Genomic DNA, 16714 nt, shown 5'->3' with positions numbered 1-16714 from the left:
TACAGTAAGCAAAGGAGAGAATGCAAAAGGTAACTAACTACTGGGACAAAAATGTTTAGACTGGGTTTTGCTGCAGGAGTTTCCAGTCCATTGAAGGGTTTTTAATAGCGCTCTCACAAGCTCCAATTTACCCTCTAAAATGATCTCTCTGAGCCGGGAGCTGTGGCAAAGGCCAGAGAGGAAGCCGAGAGAAGAGGGTCTTAAGTTCGAGGCAGCCTGGGGAACTCAGAGAGACCTTGTCTCAAAACAAAAAAGGGCTGGGGTTCCAGCTCCGTGATAGCCACCACCCCCTTCGATCTCCAGCATCTCACACGAGATAAAAGAAGGAGGCGACACAGCAAGCAGCCGAGGAGGTAGAGCTGACACACGGAGGGCCCAGAGTGGACACAATCTCTCCCTCCTCCTCACTCCGACTGTGTTGACGCCACGCTCCGCCACTCGCCGCACTGCTCTTTCTGCCGATGGTTATGAGAAATGAGACACATAGCTAAGCCGCTTATCATAATGTCTGCCTATACGTACTGCTGGCCCCTGTCTGAGCTCAGGGGCTTCGGAACGCCGGGGCCGTCGGGACTTCGCTCCCGTCCTGCACAGCCAGCTGGCTCGACACCCCGCGCCCCGCGCCCCCACGCCCTCGGGGGCCGGACCCCAGGCCCGACACGCACCTGCACTACGCGCTGCTTGAGCCGCCAGTCCCCGGGCGCGCGGGGCCGGGGCCGCATCGCGCCGCCGTCCGGGCGCCGCCTGCCCACGTGCGTGGGGCCTCGCGGGGCTGCCCGCCGCGATCGCCTGCCGCCGGCGCCACCACCGCCGCCGGGGCCCGAACCCCGCCGCGCGCCCCCCGACCCGGTGCCCGAGCGAGCGATCGACGGCGGCCCAGGAACCGGGACCCCGGCACACCTCGGCGGGCGTGGCAGTCTTGCCTCTCAGGCGCGTGCAAGACGCCCTAGACGGCGAGGCCCCTTTTGAATGCGCCCAACTTTATTGATCCCAGCTGGGCGGACAAGGACGCGTCGCGGTTGCCGGGAGACTCCAGCCCGCCCCACTAGTTCCCCAGCACTCGGTAAACCCAGCCACTCCGGACACCTGCGGCCACGCACGGTCCTGAAGCAAAGTTAGCCTTGCAGAGAACCTTGACCGAGAAAACTAGGAATTACTAAATCAGGATAAAAGCACAGCGCCACAAGTTGCTTGCCTTTCCACCTAATTACATATCTTATTGAAGCCCGACAATCAATGGGGCTGGGTGTAAAAAGAACCAAAAAAAAAAAAAAAAAAAAAAAAACGCTGGCAGGCATTAACCAAACTACACCCCAGCCCTGTTCTTCTTTCTTTCTTCCTTCCTTCCTTTCTTTCTTTTTCGGATCTAGGGATGGAACCCAGGGGCATTTGACCTCCAAGCTACATCCCCTGCCCTATATTATTTTATTCTTTATTTTGAAACAGGGTCTCACTAAGTTGCAGAGGACCTAAGTAGCTGAGGCTGTCCTCGAACCGTGATCCTCTGGTCTCAGCATCCCAAATGCTGGGATTACAAGCATATACCACCACGCCCGGCTACCCCAGCCCTATTTTTAATTTTTATTTTGAAACAGGGTCTCACTAAGTTCCTGAGGGTGGCTGCAAACCTTCTGTCTCAGCCTCCCACAATCATGTGCCACCACACCTGGCTAAATTTTTTTTTCAACTTGTAGAATTCATTTAATCTGATACTATTAGGAACAAATAATTTATGGATCACATTTCAGTATTTTTCTAAATGTACATATCTGCCCGCAAGAAATTTATCCCAGCCAGGTGTGGTGGCATACGTTTATAATCCCAGCATTTGGGAGGCTGAGGCAGGAGGATCACAGTTCAAGGACAGTCTCAGCTACTACTCAGTGAGACCCCGTTTCAAAATAAAGAATAAAAAATAGGGATAGGGGTGTAGCTCAGAGGTAGAATGTCCCTGGGTTCCATCACCAGTACCGAAAAAAAAAAAAAAAATCCTATGATTAAGGACATGCACAAATAAAGGGGTTGCTGTCATTCATTTAAACACATTTTCAGTATTTGGGAGGCTGAGAAAGGAATATCGCAGTTCAAGGACAGTCTCAGCTACTTAGTGAGGCCATTTGCAACTCAGTGAGACCCTGTTTCAAAATAATAAAAAATAGGGCTGGGGGTGGTGGTCGGAGGTACAATGCCTTGAGTTCCATCCCCAGTATTGAAAAAAAAAAAAAACAACTCATTTTTAGGTTTCAGTTTCTGCTTTTTTTCCCCTCAATATTCTTACTTCCAGTTGTATTTGGTTTATGACAGTATTAAGTGCTGCCTATCTGGGGTATTAAAAGATATAGAATGAATTTAGGGTGTGTTGGTGCACTCCTGTAATCCCAATACTTGGAAGGCAGAGAGGCAGGAATAGAGGTTCAAAGCAAGCCTTAGCAACACAGTGAGCCCTTACTTCCAAACAAAGACTAAAATAGGGAGGAGTGGCTCAGAAAAAAAAGAAAGAAAAGAAGAAAGAAAAATAGAAGAGTGAATAAAGAGAAGGGTATACGAAGATTTTATTTATTTTTTATTCATTTATTTATTTATTTATTTTTGTGGTACTGGGAGTAAAACCCAGGAGCTTTTGTACCTCCGAGCTACACTCCCAGACCTATTTTATACTTTATTTGGAAACAGGGTCTCACTAAGTTGCTGAGGCTGGCTTTGAACCTGTGCAATTTTCCTGTCTTAGCCTCCCAAGTGCGGGGATTACAAATGTGCACCACCACAACCAGCTTAAGAAGATTTTACTTTTTTAATTTTTTATTTGTTTTTGGTACTGGGGATGGAACCCAGGGGATTTCTACCTCCGAGCTACACCCAAGCCCATTTTTTAATTCTTCATTTTGAAACAGGGTCTCACTGAGTTTCAAAGGACCTCACTAAGTAGTAGCTGAGGCTGGCCTCAAACCATGATCCTCCTCTCTCAGCCTCCCAAATGCTGGGATTACAAGCATGCCCCACCACACCTGGCAGTTTAAGAAGATTTTAATAAGTAACTTTATTTCTCTCATTATTTTAGTGCTGGGTACTGAACTCAAGCATATTGTGCCTCCCGGCTGCTCTGGCATCAGGAGATCAGGACTCAGAAAAAGACCCTGTGACCATTCATTTGAATGGCTAATAAAGACATATCCTGTTGTAACATGGCAGCTTATTTGTATATCCAACGTGTAGTGACAGACAAATTTGTTGACATTCGGTTCCCACAAGATACGGGAGGCAAAATCCTAATATAAGGCTGGAGGTCCAAGGTCCATGAGATAGGAGTGTATGGCTGGAACACTCAGCACTCCATCTCACTCTTCTCTATGTGTGAGGTCGCTGGAATAAATTCTACTTTAGCAGTGTAGGACCAAAGCGGGGCCATGACAGGCTTCATCCATATAGCAAACCATACAGCAAACATGCTAGGCCTAAGTTTCAGTTTCCCAGGAATACAACTAACAGTTAAGTGCCAGTTTTGGCACCTGGGTCAGGATGAAAATCTCCCAACCAACCTCAAGAGGCACAAACCAAATGGGAGGCACCAAGTATCCTATCCAGTTGCTTGTGATGACAGCAGCAAAGATTCCTTTTGGTTTAAAGATAACACCTTTGTAAATCACAACCCGAGTGACTGAAATATAAATCATAGCCCACCCAAATGACTGAAATGTATAAAACTACCTTGAAACAAAGACTCGAGGTCCTTGTCAAAACTCCACTGCGTTGGAGGACTTGGACCCTAGCTTGAGCTGGTTCCCCAATACCCCCCCCTTCCTGCCTTTGCATTATTATGTGTTGGTGGTCTCTCTCCCCCTGAGATCCTGGACTTTGGGTATAACAGCAGTGTATTCAGGTTTTGTTTTGTTTTTGTATTGGGGATTGAGGAAACAGAGACTTGCTTGATTAATGAGGGTCTTGGTACTTGCTGAGACTGTCCTCAAACCTGCAATCCTCCTGTCTCAGACTCCCAAGTACTGGGATTACACATGTGCGCCACTATGCCTGGCTCTTATCCTGGTTTTTCTGGCTTTTTATTTCTACACTGAGCTAAGAAAAGGACCCATGGGAACTACAAGACTGTAACACCAGCTACCCCCTCCCAGGCCTTTATTTTTTTGAAACAAGGTCTCACTAAGTTTTAGAGGTTTTCTTCTATTCTCCAATCCTCCTAGTTTAGCCTCCCAAGTACTGGGATTACAGGCCTGTATTGCCAGGTGGGCTGACAACTTTTCTTTTTACTTGGGTCCCCCATGGCTCATTCCTCAAAGGGGCTCAGATCCACTGCTCTTTCAATGGGTCTTAGCTGTACACTGAAATAAGTATAGATTTCCCACTTTGTTATTTCACATACTAGTCCACTTGGCTCCAGCTTCATTTTCTACTTCACTGTCTTTTGTCTTATTGGAGTTTAACTTCTCCTTCCTCTATTCTCCTATCCCCTGCCACCCACCAATTAATAATAGGGCTGGGGGGTGCAGCTCGGAGATAGAATGCCCCTCATTTCCATCTCCAGTACCGGGGAAAAAAATAAAATTTCACACATGGCAAATCATTTCTACTGAGTATCCAACAGATTGCGAGCGTAAGTAAATACTTTTTGACTAATTGCTTGGCCCCATTTCTGGAAATAATCACATTGATGGCAGAGGCTCTATCCACCTCTTCAGGGTGTATTCCTTCCAGAGAACCTTCTTTCCCAGCATGCAGCAGCACCCACAGTGGACTACAACTCCCGGCATGCCACGCGGGCGACGAGGACTTCTCGCCCCAGCCGAGGGAGCGGGACCGATCCGGGACCGATAGGGGCGGGTGGGGCGCCGGGGCCGGTTTGGCGGAAGGAGCGCGGCGGCGGCGGCGGAGCTGGAGGATGGAGGCGGTGGTGTTCGTCTTCTCGCTCCTCGACTGTTGCGCGCTCATCTTCCTCTCGGTCTACTTCGTATCCTTACCTGGGCGGGGGCTGGCCTGGGACGCCGCCGAGGGCCGGGCCGAGGGTGGGCCGGTGGCCGGGGCAGGTGCGAGGGAGGCGGCGGGCGCGGGCTCCGGGGCTGGCCCGGCGGGACCTGGGGGAGAGCCGCGGCTGCCCCCCGCGGTCGGAGCGGCCGTGCCCCCGCGCGACCCCGCTCTGCCCGCGGCGGCGGCGGGCGCTGGGTCCCCCGGGGTCCTCGGCACGGAGGCGCTCTTCCTCGGAGCTCCCCTCGCCGTGCCCCTCGCGGGATGCCCAAGGCCCCGGGGCCGTCGCCTGCCGAGCGGAGGCGACCCACCGCCCCTGCGCATCCCGGGGCAGCACCCCGCCGCCGCCCCTTTGTTCTCGCGGTGCGGGTGCTGAAGGGGATCTTGCACCTCCAGGAGTTGACTCATTCCCAAAGGGGCGAGGTTCTTGCTTCCTACACCTGGTCAGGTTGTAGTGAGTGCTGGGAAGCAGTGATTTTTTTTTTTTTTTAAAGCCATCCGCACTTGTACGCCCTGGCAGTTGAAGATCTGTAAACTCAGTAACTACACCTGATTTAATTCCCCGTCGTTTTTCAACTTGTAAATTTTTCTGTCAGTCCAGGTTAAAATCTCCAGTATTTTAGCTGAGTGCGGTAGCTCACATCTGTGGTCTCAGTGACTATGGAGGCTGAGACGAAGGATCCCAAGTTCAGGGCAGCCTGGGCAACTTAGAGAGACCCTGTCTCAAAATAAAAAGGTTTGAGAATGTTGGTCAGTGGTAGAGTGGTTGACTAGTGTGGCCTTAGGTTCTATCCCTAAGTTTTTTTTTTTTTTTTTTTGCGGGTCTAGGGACGGAACCCAGGAGCATTTGACCTCTGAGCCACGCCCCCTGCCCTGTTTTTATTCTCTATTTTGAAACAGGGTCTCACTAAGTTGCGGAGGGCCTCACTAAGTAGCTAGAGGCTGTTAGAGAACTGCCATTCTCCGGTCTCAGGCCTCCGATATGCTGGGATTACAAACGTGTGCCACCACTCCCAGCCTGACTAAAATATTTAATGTAGTTGTTCATGTTACCGATTTAGTCTGTGTAACATACACTGTGCGGTGTTGGGGATTGAACCCAGAGGCATTTACTCTGAACTCTATCTCCAGGTCTATTTTATTTTATTTCATCTTATTTTTTGTGGTACTGGAGATTGAACCCAGAGGCATTCTACTACCTCTTATCTATACCCCCAGCCCTATTTTATTTTTTTTATTTTGAAGCAGAGTCTCACTAAGTTGGGGAGGGGCTCACTAATTTGCTGAGGTTGGCCTTGAAATGTTTTCTGAGATCCTTCTGTCTCAGCTTCCCAAGTACTGGGATTACAAATGTGTACCACCACTCCTGGCATGTTTTTGTTTTGAAACAGGGTTCTGCTACCTTGCTGAGAGTTTTGCTAAGTTGCTGAAGCTGGGCTTGAACCTCAAACCTGTGATTCTCCTGTCTCAGCCCCCCCAAGTACTGGAATTTTAAGTGTGCACCACCATGCCAGGCTCACAATCCTATTTTAAGTTATTAAATATAAAATAGGAAATGTGCATGAGGAACTCTGAATTTTATCTTTTCTTGGAAATTGAATGTGTCCCCCCGCTTTTTTTGCAGTACAGGGGGGGTGGAACCCAGGGGCATTCCACCTCCAAGCTATACACCCCAGCCCTATTTTCTAGTCTTTATTTTGAAAGAGAGTCTGACTGAGTTGTGAAGGGCCTCACTAAGTAGCTGTGGATGTGTTCAAACCGCGATCCTCTTGTCTCAGCCTCTCAAATGCTGGGATTACAAGTGTGCACTACCAGGTTGGGCTAACTGAATGTCTCCCTTTCTGATCCAATTGAACAGAGTATGCTACCTTTAGGATAGTTGTGCACAGCATGTCTTCAGTGTGGCTTAATATTTGAGGGACATGCAGCCTATTTTAATGCAAAGGGAAAAGCTTGGAGTAAGGAATTCCTGCTCAGGTAGTTATTTACTATGCATAGTACTTCACTTGTCTAAGCCTGTTTTCTTATCATTAAAATGGAAAATATTATTTAGATGTGGTGCATGCTTGTAATCCCAGGATTTGGGAGGCTGAGACAGGAGGGTTGCAGGTTCAGTACAGCTTCACCAACTTAGCAAGGCCCTCAGCAACTTAGTGAGACCCTGTTTCAAAATAAAGAATAAGCTGGGCGTGGTGGTACATGCCTGTAATCCTAGTACTTGGAAGGCTGAGACTGGAGGATTTCAGATTCAAGAACAGCCTAAGCAAGTAATGAGACTCATCAACCTAGCGAGACCCTGTTCCAAAATAAAAATAAGATAGGGCTGAGGGTATAGCTCAGAGTTAGAATAGCCCAAGTTGAATCCCCAATACCACCAAAGTAAATAAAATTAAACTAAAGAAAAAATAGGGCTAGATGTATGGCTCAGAAATAGAATGTCCAGCCGGGTGTGGTGGCGCACGCTTATAAGGTTCGCGGACAGCCTCAGTTACTTAGTGAGACCCTCTGCAACTCAGTGAGACCAGGTTTCAAAATAAGGAATAAAAAATAGGGTAGGGGGTGTAGCTCGGAGGTCGAATGCCCCTGGGTTCCACCCCCAGACCCGCAAAAAAAAAAAAGAATGTCCAAGCAAGGCATGGTGGTGCACACTTGTAATCCCAGCATTTGGGAGGCTGAAATGGAAGGATTTCAGTTCACAGACAGCCTCAGCTATGTAGTGAGGCCTTTTGCAACTCATTGAGACCCTGTTTCAAGATAAAGAATAAAAAATAGGGCTGAGGGGTAGCTTGGAGTTAGAATGACCCTGGGTTCCATCTCCAGTACCTCAAAAAAAAAAAAAAATGTCCAGGGTTCAATCCTCAGTACCACAAAACAAATAAATAGGAAATGTTTATTCTGTAAGTAGGTATGTTCAGTAAGAATGTATGTTATGTACATAGTGCAGTGCCTACTTCATCATAGCGAATGCCCAGTAAATATTGCTCTTCCCTGTCCCATCTCATCAATCAAGCAGTTTTCCTTTGATTATTTCCAAAGAGAAGAGACTTAGTTTTATCAGGTGTGAAGAGCAGTCTGAAAGGGCATCATTGCTTGCCTAAGTGTGTGTCATCACCAATACCACACCACTTCCTCTTGCCTAAGTTCTGGTGACCTCTGGCCCATGTGATATAAGGAACTAAAGCTATGTTGCACTTAGAAATGAAACTAAATTTTTTTTTCAATTTTCTGAGTTTGGTCATTTAAAATAGCCTTGGAGCTGGATGTAGTGGTGCATACCTGTAATCCCAGTACTTGGGAGGCTGTGGTAGGAAGATTTTAGGTCAGGTTCAAAGCCAGCTATCTCACCAACTTAGCAAGACTCAACAATCTAGTAAGATCCTCTATCTATCTATCTTTCTTTCTTGCTTGCTTGCTTCTTTTTTTTTTTATTTTTATGGTGCTGGGTATTGAACCCATTCTACCCCTCAGCTATACCCTCCAGCCCTATTTTATTTTATTTAATTTTTGTGGGTCTGGAGGTGGAACCCAGAGGCATTTGACCACCAGGCTACAGCCCCTGCCCTATTTTTTATTCTTTATTTTGAAACAGGGTCTCACTAAGTTGCAGAGGGCCTCACTAAGTAGCTGAGGCTGTCTGCAAACCGTGATCCTCCAGTCTCAGCCTCTGGAATGCTGGGATTACAAGCATGCACCACCACACCTTGCCCTATTTTATTTTTACTTTTGAAACAGGGTCTTGCTAGGTTAATAAGTTTCACTACTTGCTGAGGCTATCTTTGAACCTGCCATTCTCCTGTCTCAGCCTCCCAAGTACTGCAATTACAAGCATGGTGGCCACCACACCAGGTGCTATTTTTTTTGTGTGTGTGTGTGGTACTGGGGATCAGACCCAGGGGCATTCTACCTCTGAGCTATACCCCTAGCCCTATTTTTCTTTATTTTGAAACAGGGTATCACTAAGTTGCAGAGTTCCTTACTATATAACGAGGCTGGCAGAGAACTTCAATCCTCCAGTCTCAGCCTCCAAAATTCTGGGATTACAAGTGTGTGCCACCACACCTGGCTTGAAACCTTATTTCAAAATAGAAAATAAAAAGGACTGGTGGTGTAGCTTAGAGGTAAAATGCCCCCTGGGTCCAGTCCTCTGTACCAATAAATTAAAACAATAAAATAGACGTGGGGGCCAGGCATGGTGGCACACACTTGCAATCCCGGAATTTAGGAGGCTGATACAGAAGGATCTGGGTTCGCAGACATCCTCAGCTATTTAGTGAGTCCCTCCACAACTTAGTTAGACCCGGTTTCAAAATACAGAATAAAAAATAGGGAAGGGGGTGTAGCTTGGAAGTAGAGTGCCCCTGGGTTCCATCCCTAGACCCACAAAAAATAAAAGTAGCCTTGGTTTACACTGATTTTATAGGAAAATATTAAGTATAATATTTGACATTGACAAGTCTTAAGGTACCTTCAATTTTTGTGGTATCTTTTTTTGGACTGGGGATTGACCTGTTTATCTATTTATATTTATTTATTTATTTATTTATTTATTTGGTGGTACCGAAGGTGGAACCCAGAGGCTTTCTACCTCTGGGCTATACTCCCAGACCTATTTTATATTTTATTTAGAAACAGAGTCTCACTAAGTTGCTGAGAGCCTCACTAAGTAGCTGAGGCTGGCTTCAAACCTATGCGATCCTCCTGTCTCAGCCTCCCAAGCACTGGGATTACAAGGTGCACCACCACGCCCAGCAGTTTATTTATTTATTTTTAAACAAGATTCCTAAGTTACCACACACTACTGGTACTGGTCTGGAACCTACTCCAGCCTACTGCTACAGCCTCCCAAGAATTGGAATTACAGGCATGTGCCGCCATGCCTGGCATGGTTTATTTGATTAAATTCAGCATATTAACCCAGGCTTTGTGGCACATGCTTGTAATCACAGTACTTGGGAGGCTAAGATAGTAGGATCACAGGTTCTCTGCTACTTACTCTGCACTCTGCAGCTTAGTGAGACCTGCAAATAAAGAATGAAAAATAGGGCTGGAGGTGGAGCTCGGAGGTAGAAAGCCCCTGGGTTCCATCCCCAGTACTGCAAAAATAAATAATAAATGAATAAATAAATAAACAAATGCGGGTTGAGGATGTATCTTGGAGGTACAGTGACCCAAAGTTCAAACCCCAGTACCAAAAATAAAGAACAAAAAAGGAGCTGGGCGTGGTGGCTCATGCTTGTAATCCCAGCATTCGGGAGGCTGAGACCGGAGGATCGCGGTTCGCGGACAGCCTCAGCTACGTAGTGAGGCCCTCTGCAACTCAGTGAGTCCCGGTTTCAAAATAAAGAATAAAAAATAGGGCAGGGGGTGTAGCTTGGAGGTAGAATGCCCCTGAGTTCCATCCCCAGACCCGCAAAAAAAAAAAAAAGAACAAAAAAGGGCTAGGGGTATATGTAGCTCAGAGGTAGAATATTCAATCCCCAGTATCTCTCTCTCTCACACACACACACACACACACACACACACACACACACACACACACGGCAAAGATACAAAATTTCAGTTGGGAATAAATTCAAGAGATTTTTTTTTTTTAATGATACCTGGGACCTGACCTTGGTGGCACACCCTTGCAATCTCAGAATTTGGAAGGTGGAGACTAGAAGATTGTGAATTCTGGCCAGCCTCATCTAATTAGTGAGGCTCTAAGCAACTTAGACCCTTTTTCAAAATAAATAAAAGCCGGGTATGGTAGCAGGGGCTCTTAATCCCAGAACTTGGGAGGCTGAGACAATCACAGGTTAGCAGTCAGCCTCAGCTACTTAGGCCCTCCAGGCAATTTAGTTTTTCAAAATAAAGAATAAGTGGGGCATGGTGGCACACACTTGTAATCTCAGTACTTGGGAGGCCGAGACTGGAGGATCGCAGGTTTGCAGCCAGCCTCAGCTACGTAGGTCCTCCGGGCAACTTAGTGAGACCCTGTTTCAAAATAAAGAATAAAAAATAGGGCTGGGAGTGTAGTTCAGAGGTAGAATGCCCCTGGGTTCAATCCCTAGTACTACAAAAAAATAAAAATAGCCAGGCGTGGTGGTGCACGCTTGTAATCCCAGTAATTGGGAGGCTGAGACAGGAGGGTTGCACAGGTTTGAAGCCAGCCTCAGCTACTTAGTGAGACCCTGTTTCTAAATGAAATATAAAATAGATCTGGGATTGTAGCTTTGAGGTAGAAAGCCCCTGGGTTCCATCCCAGTACCACAAAAAAAAGAAGAAATAATATAAATAAAAAATAAAGAATAAAAAATAGGGCTAAGGGTGTATCTTGGAGGTAGAATTGCCCTTGGATTCAATCCTAGTCTTAGTACCAAAAAAAAAAAAAAGAAAAAGAAAAAGCATGTGCTACCATGCCAGGCTGTATCTTGTTTTCTTTCTTTTTTTTTTTTCTTTTTTCCTTTATTTTTGTGTGTGTTGGGGGGAAGAAGGTGGAACCCATGGACTTTTTTTTTTTTTAACCTCCAAGCTATACTCCCAGCCCTATTTTATACTTTATTTGGAAACAGGGTCTCACTGAGTTGCCAAGAGCCTCACTAAGTAACTGAGGCTGACTTCAAACCTGTGTGGTCCTCCTGTCTCAGCCTCCCAGGGAATGGGATTACAAGTGTGTGCCACCACGCCCAGCTGTATCTTGTTTTCTATAGTCTTTTTTTTTTTTTTTTTTTTTTGTGTTACTAGGGGTGGAACCCAGAGACTTTCTACCTCTGGGCTATACTCCCAGACCTTTTTTATATTTTATTTGGAAACAGGGTCTCACTAAGTTGCTGAGAGCCTCACTAAGTAGCTGAGGCTGGCTTCGAACCTGAGCAAGCCTCCTGTCTCAGCCTCCCAAGCGCGCCAAGCGCGGGGATTACAAGAGTACACCACCACGCCCGGCTTCTTTAGTCATATTTTAAGCCTTCAAAGAAATTTTATGGATATGTATAAGTAAATGTTATTTCTCCCCCCCTCCACCCCTTTTTTTGGCATTGCTAAGAATCAAACTCAAAGCTTGTGCTCAGTCCCTAGATTTTTTTTTTTTTTTTTTTTTTTTGTGGTACTGGGGATTAAACCCAGAAGCATTCTACGTCCAGACTACACCTCCAGCCCTGATTTTTATTCTGTATTTTGAAACAGGGTCTCAGTAAATTGTTGAGGGCCCAAGTACCTGAGGCTGGAAGGGAACCTGAAATCCTATATTGTAATCCAAGTCTTGGAATTACAAGCGTGTGCCACCATATTTGGCTAGATTTTTAACTTTTAAAATGTTTTTATAGATCCATGCATGGTGGCACACGCTTGTAATCCCAGCATTTGGGAGGTTGAGACAGGAGGATCATTGTTCAAGGATGGCCTCAGCTACTTAGGCCCTTTGCAACTCAGTAAGAACCTGTTTCAAAATGAATAAAAAATAGGTCTGGGGGTATAGCTCAGAGATAGAGTGCCCCTGGGTTCCACCCCCAGGTCAACACACGTACAAAAAAAATAAAATAGGTAAATAAATAAATAAAATGTTTTTATATAGCAGGTGTGAGGCGCACACATGAATCCCAGCATTTGGGAGGCTGAGACAGGAAGATCGGGGTTCGTGAAAAGCCTAAGCTACTTAGAAAGGCCCTTTGCAACTCAGTGAGACCCTGTTTCAAAATAAAGAATAAAAAATAGGGCAGGGGGTGTAGCTCAGAAGTAGAATGCCCCTGGGTTCCATCCCAAGACCCGCAAAAAAAAAAAAAAAAAAAGTTTTCATAGCCAGGTGTGGTAGTGCATACTTATAATTCCAGTACTTAGGAGGCTGAGACAGGAAAATCCCAGGTTCAAGACCAGCTTTCAACAATTTAGTGAAACTCTCAGCAACCTAGCAAGACCCTGTTACCAAATAAAAAAGCCAGGTATGGCAGTACGGGAGGTTTGCAGCCAACCTCAGCTACTTAGGTCCTCCACAACTGTTTTAAATAAGACCCTGTTTTAGCCAGGCGTGGTGGCGCATACTTATAATCCCAGCATTTGGGAGTTTGAGAAAGAAGAATGTCAGTTTGCAGACAGCCTCAGCTACTTAGGCCCTTTGCAACTCAGTGAGAACATATTTCAAAATAAAAAATAGGGCTGGGGGTATAGCTCAGAGGTAAAATGCCCCTGGTTTCTATCCCCAGTACCCAAAAACCCACCCTGTTTATTTATTCATTTATTTTGCAGTACTGGGGATGGAACCCAGGAATACTCTACCTCTAAGTTCCACCCCCAGCCCTAATTTTTTATTTTTTATTTTTGAAACAGGGTCTCACTGAATTGCAAGGGGCTCACTAAGTAGCTGAAGCCTTCTGCGAACTGTGATCCTCTGGTCTCTGCCTCCCGAATGCTGGGATTACAGGTGTGCATCACCACACCCGGCCAAAAATACCCTGTTTTAAAATAAAGAATAAAAAATAGGGAGGGGGAGGGAAGGGCTAGGGGCTGATTGGGTGATGTGTGCGTGTATATCTCCACAAGTTTTTTATCCCATTAAGATGTATGACTACAATGCATCAATAAAAATTTATTTAAAAATAAAAGAATAAAAAATAGGGCTAGGGGTGTAGCTCAGAGGTAGAATTTCCCTGGGTTTAATCCCCAATACTGCAAAAAAAAAAAAAAATGAGTTGTCTGACAGAACAAACTTTAAGGAAATAACTAAATTTTTAAATTTTCAAGTGAAATTGAATTCTGCCTTGTATCTGGGATTGTTTTTTGAAACTTAAATACTTGGTTATAAGAGAGATATAATAATTCCTTATCTTGATCATCAGATAATTACATTGTCTGATTTAGAATGTGATTACATTAATGCTAGATCATGTTGCTCGAAATTAAACAAGGTAAGTCTTTTTTATTTTGCTTATTTTCTAGCACTGAAGTCAGTTCCTCATTTTCCATATTAAAGGTTATTACAGAGCCTTACATGGTGGCACATGCCTATATTTCCAGTACTTGGGAGGCTGAGACAGGAGGATCACGGTTTGCAGATAGTCTCAGCTACTTAGGCCCTCCACAACTCAGACCCTGTTTCAAAATAAAGAATAAAAAATAGGGCTGGAGATATAGCTCAGAGGTACAATTCCCTAGGTTCTAACCCCAGTTGGGCAAAAATAAATAAATGAATAAATAAATATATAAATAAATAAATAAATAAATACAGGTATTGAAGATATACAAGTACCAGTAATCCTAGTACTTGGGAGGCTGAGACAGGCGGATCCCAGGTTCACAGCCAGCCTCAGCCACTTAGGTTCCTCACAACTTAGACCCCGTTTCAAATAAAGAATAAAGCTGGGCGTGGTGGAGCACACTTGTAATCCCAGCATTCGGGAGGCTGAGACGAGGAGGATCGCGTTTGAGGACAGCCTCAGCTACTTTTGAGGCCCTCTGCAACTCAGTGAGACGCGGTTTCAAAATAAAGAATAAAAAATAGGGCAAGAGGTGTAGCTCAAAGGTCGAATGACCCTGGGTTCCACCCCCAGACCCGAAAAAAAAAAAAGAAAGAATAAAAATACAGTCAGGGGTATAGCTTGGAGGTAGAAAAAACAAAAAACAATAAAGATAAAATAGAGTTGGAGATATAGCTAAGAGATAAAATGCCCTGGGTCAATCCTCAGTACTACAAAAAAAGCAAAATAAAAAGCCTGGCATGGTGGCTCACTTTTGTAATCCCAGCATTTGGAAGCTGAGACAGGAGGATCTTGGTTCAAGGCCAACCTCTGCTACTTAGGCCCTTTACAACTCAGTGAAACTCTTTCAAAAATAAAGAATAAAAATACAGGCTGGGGGTATAGTTCAGAAGTAGAATGCCCCTGGGTTTCATCCCTAGTCACACACACACACAAAAAAAAAGTAAAATAAAGATTATTATAGCTAATTGTGTTTTCCTTACTCTTCATGTCCCTTGTCTGTAATGAACAGCATCATTATTCATACTAGGCAAAGGTTCATTATGAGCCTAATTATTATTATTATTATTATTATTTATTATTATTATTTTTTTTGGTGGTACTGGGGTTCCTGGAAGCCCTTCTACCTCTGGGCTACACTCCCAGACCTATTGTTACATTTTCATTTTGGAAACAGGGTCTCCTAAGCCAGCGCGCGCGGCTGGCTTCGAACCTGCGCGATCCTCCTGTCTCCGCCTCCCAAGCGCGGGGATTACAAGCGTGCGCCACCATGCCCGGCTTATTTTTGTTTTCTGTGTCCAAACCTCCTGCCCCCACTCATGGAAAAAATGCTCAGTCTTCTGTTGAATGAAAGATTTTCCTTGTGTGACTTCGGGAGAAATGGACTTCAGTATTTGATTTGTGTAAGGCCATTTTACTTTTGGTATACTCAGAACTTTATACTGGCCCTAATACCCTGAATTGCTGTGTTTGTCTAGATACAGAGCAACCTGTAGTTCCTAATTCGTTTTTTGAAATGAACAGAACTTTCTGGATTGCAGTTCATACAAAAATGTGATACTTAAGAGATTTCCTTTGGCTTGGGCTAAAAGATTCTCACATGTCTTCATATTTTCAGTCTACTTGAGTTTTCTTGCCCATGAGGAAAACAAAGTTTTATTTGGAAAAGTATAACTGTGAAAAGTTAAAATTTCTAGTATATTCCTTTTCAGAAGTCTGACATTTTTATCAGATGGGCTACTCAGCATTTTTGTTTATTTAATATTTTAGGTGCTTTGTGGGTTTTCTTTTGTAAAAATAGAATCTACATGAAAAGATTATTTTTGTGGTTCTGGGGATTGAACCCAGGGGCATTCTACCTCTAAGCTACACCCTTAGCCCTATTTCTTATTTTTTATTTTGAAACAGAGTCTCACTAAGTTGGGGAGGGCCTCACAAAGTTGCTGAGGCTGGCAGAGGACCTATTACCCTCCTTTTTCAGCTTCCCAAGTACTGGGATTACAAGCATGTGCCATCAAGCCTGACTTATTTATTTATTTATTTATTATTATTATTATTATTATTATTATTATTATTTTATTTTTATTTTTTTTGGTGGTGGTGGTACTGGGGGTGGAACCCAGGGGCTTTCTACCTCTGGGCTATACTCCCAGGCCTATTTTTTATATTATATTTGGAAACAGGGTCTCACTAAGTTGCTGAGAGCCTCACATGTCTTCATATTTTCAGTCTACTTGAGTTTTCCTTGCCCATGAGATAAGCTGAGGCTGGCTTCAAACCCATGCAATCCTCCTGTCTCAGCCTTCCAAATAATGAGATTACAAGCGTGCACCACCAGCCCGGCTGCCTGATTTTATTTTTATTTTTGAAAGAGGTCTCACTAGGTTGTTGAGTCTCACTACTTGCTGATGCTTTCCTCAAACCTGTGACCCTCCTGTCTCAGCCTCCCACGTACTTGTTTTTGTTTTTGTGTTCCTGGGGGTGGAACCCAGGGGCATTCTCCCTCCGAGCCAGCCCCCCACCAGCCCTATTTTTTATTCTATTAATTAATTTATTTATTTTTGGTGGTACTGGGAGTGGAACCCAGGGGCTTTCTACCTCCAGGCTATACTCCCAGACCTATTTTATACTTTATTTGGAAACAGGGTCTCACTAAGTTTCTGAGAGCCTCACTAAGTAGCTGAGGCTGGCTTTGACCTGTGCGATCCTCCTGTCTCAGCCTCCCAAGGGTGGGGATTACAAGCGAGCACCACCACGCCTGGCTTTATTTTTTATTTTGAAACAGGGTCTCA

At 44.9% G+C, this 16714-nt stretch overlaps 1 protein-coding gene across 2 annotated transcripts in view; it reads left to right on the top strand.

Moving 5' to 3' along the window:
- Positions 1-4891: 4891 nt before the first annotated feature.
- CNIH4 (cornichon family member 4) overlaps positions 4892-16714 on the top strand; it is a gene marked incomplete at its 5' end in the record, with an annotated part of 28622 nt that continues 16799 nt past the window's right edge. For both annotated transcript variants that reach the window (XM_080699462.1, XM_080699463.1), the window contains 2 exons: positions 4892-4960; positions 13785-13853. In XM_080699462.1, coding sequence (XP_080555588.1) covers positions 4892-4960; positions 13785-13853 — 138 coding nt within the window. The remainder of the gene's footprint in view (positions 4961-13784; positions 13854-16714) is intronic.

This window comes from Muscardinus avellanarius, assembly GCF_963383645.1.
Source record: "Muscardinus avellanarius genome assembly, chromosome: 7".
In the NCBI taxonomy this organism is placed as follows: domain Eukaryota; kingdom Metazoa; phylum Chordata; class Mammalia; order Rodentia; family Gliridae; genus Muscardinus; species Muscardinus avellanarius.
This window is presented reverse-complemented; position numbering and strand designations above follow the sequence as displayed.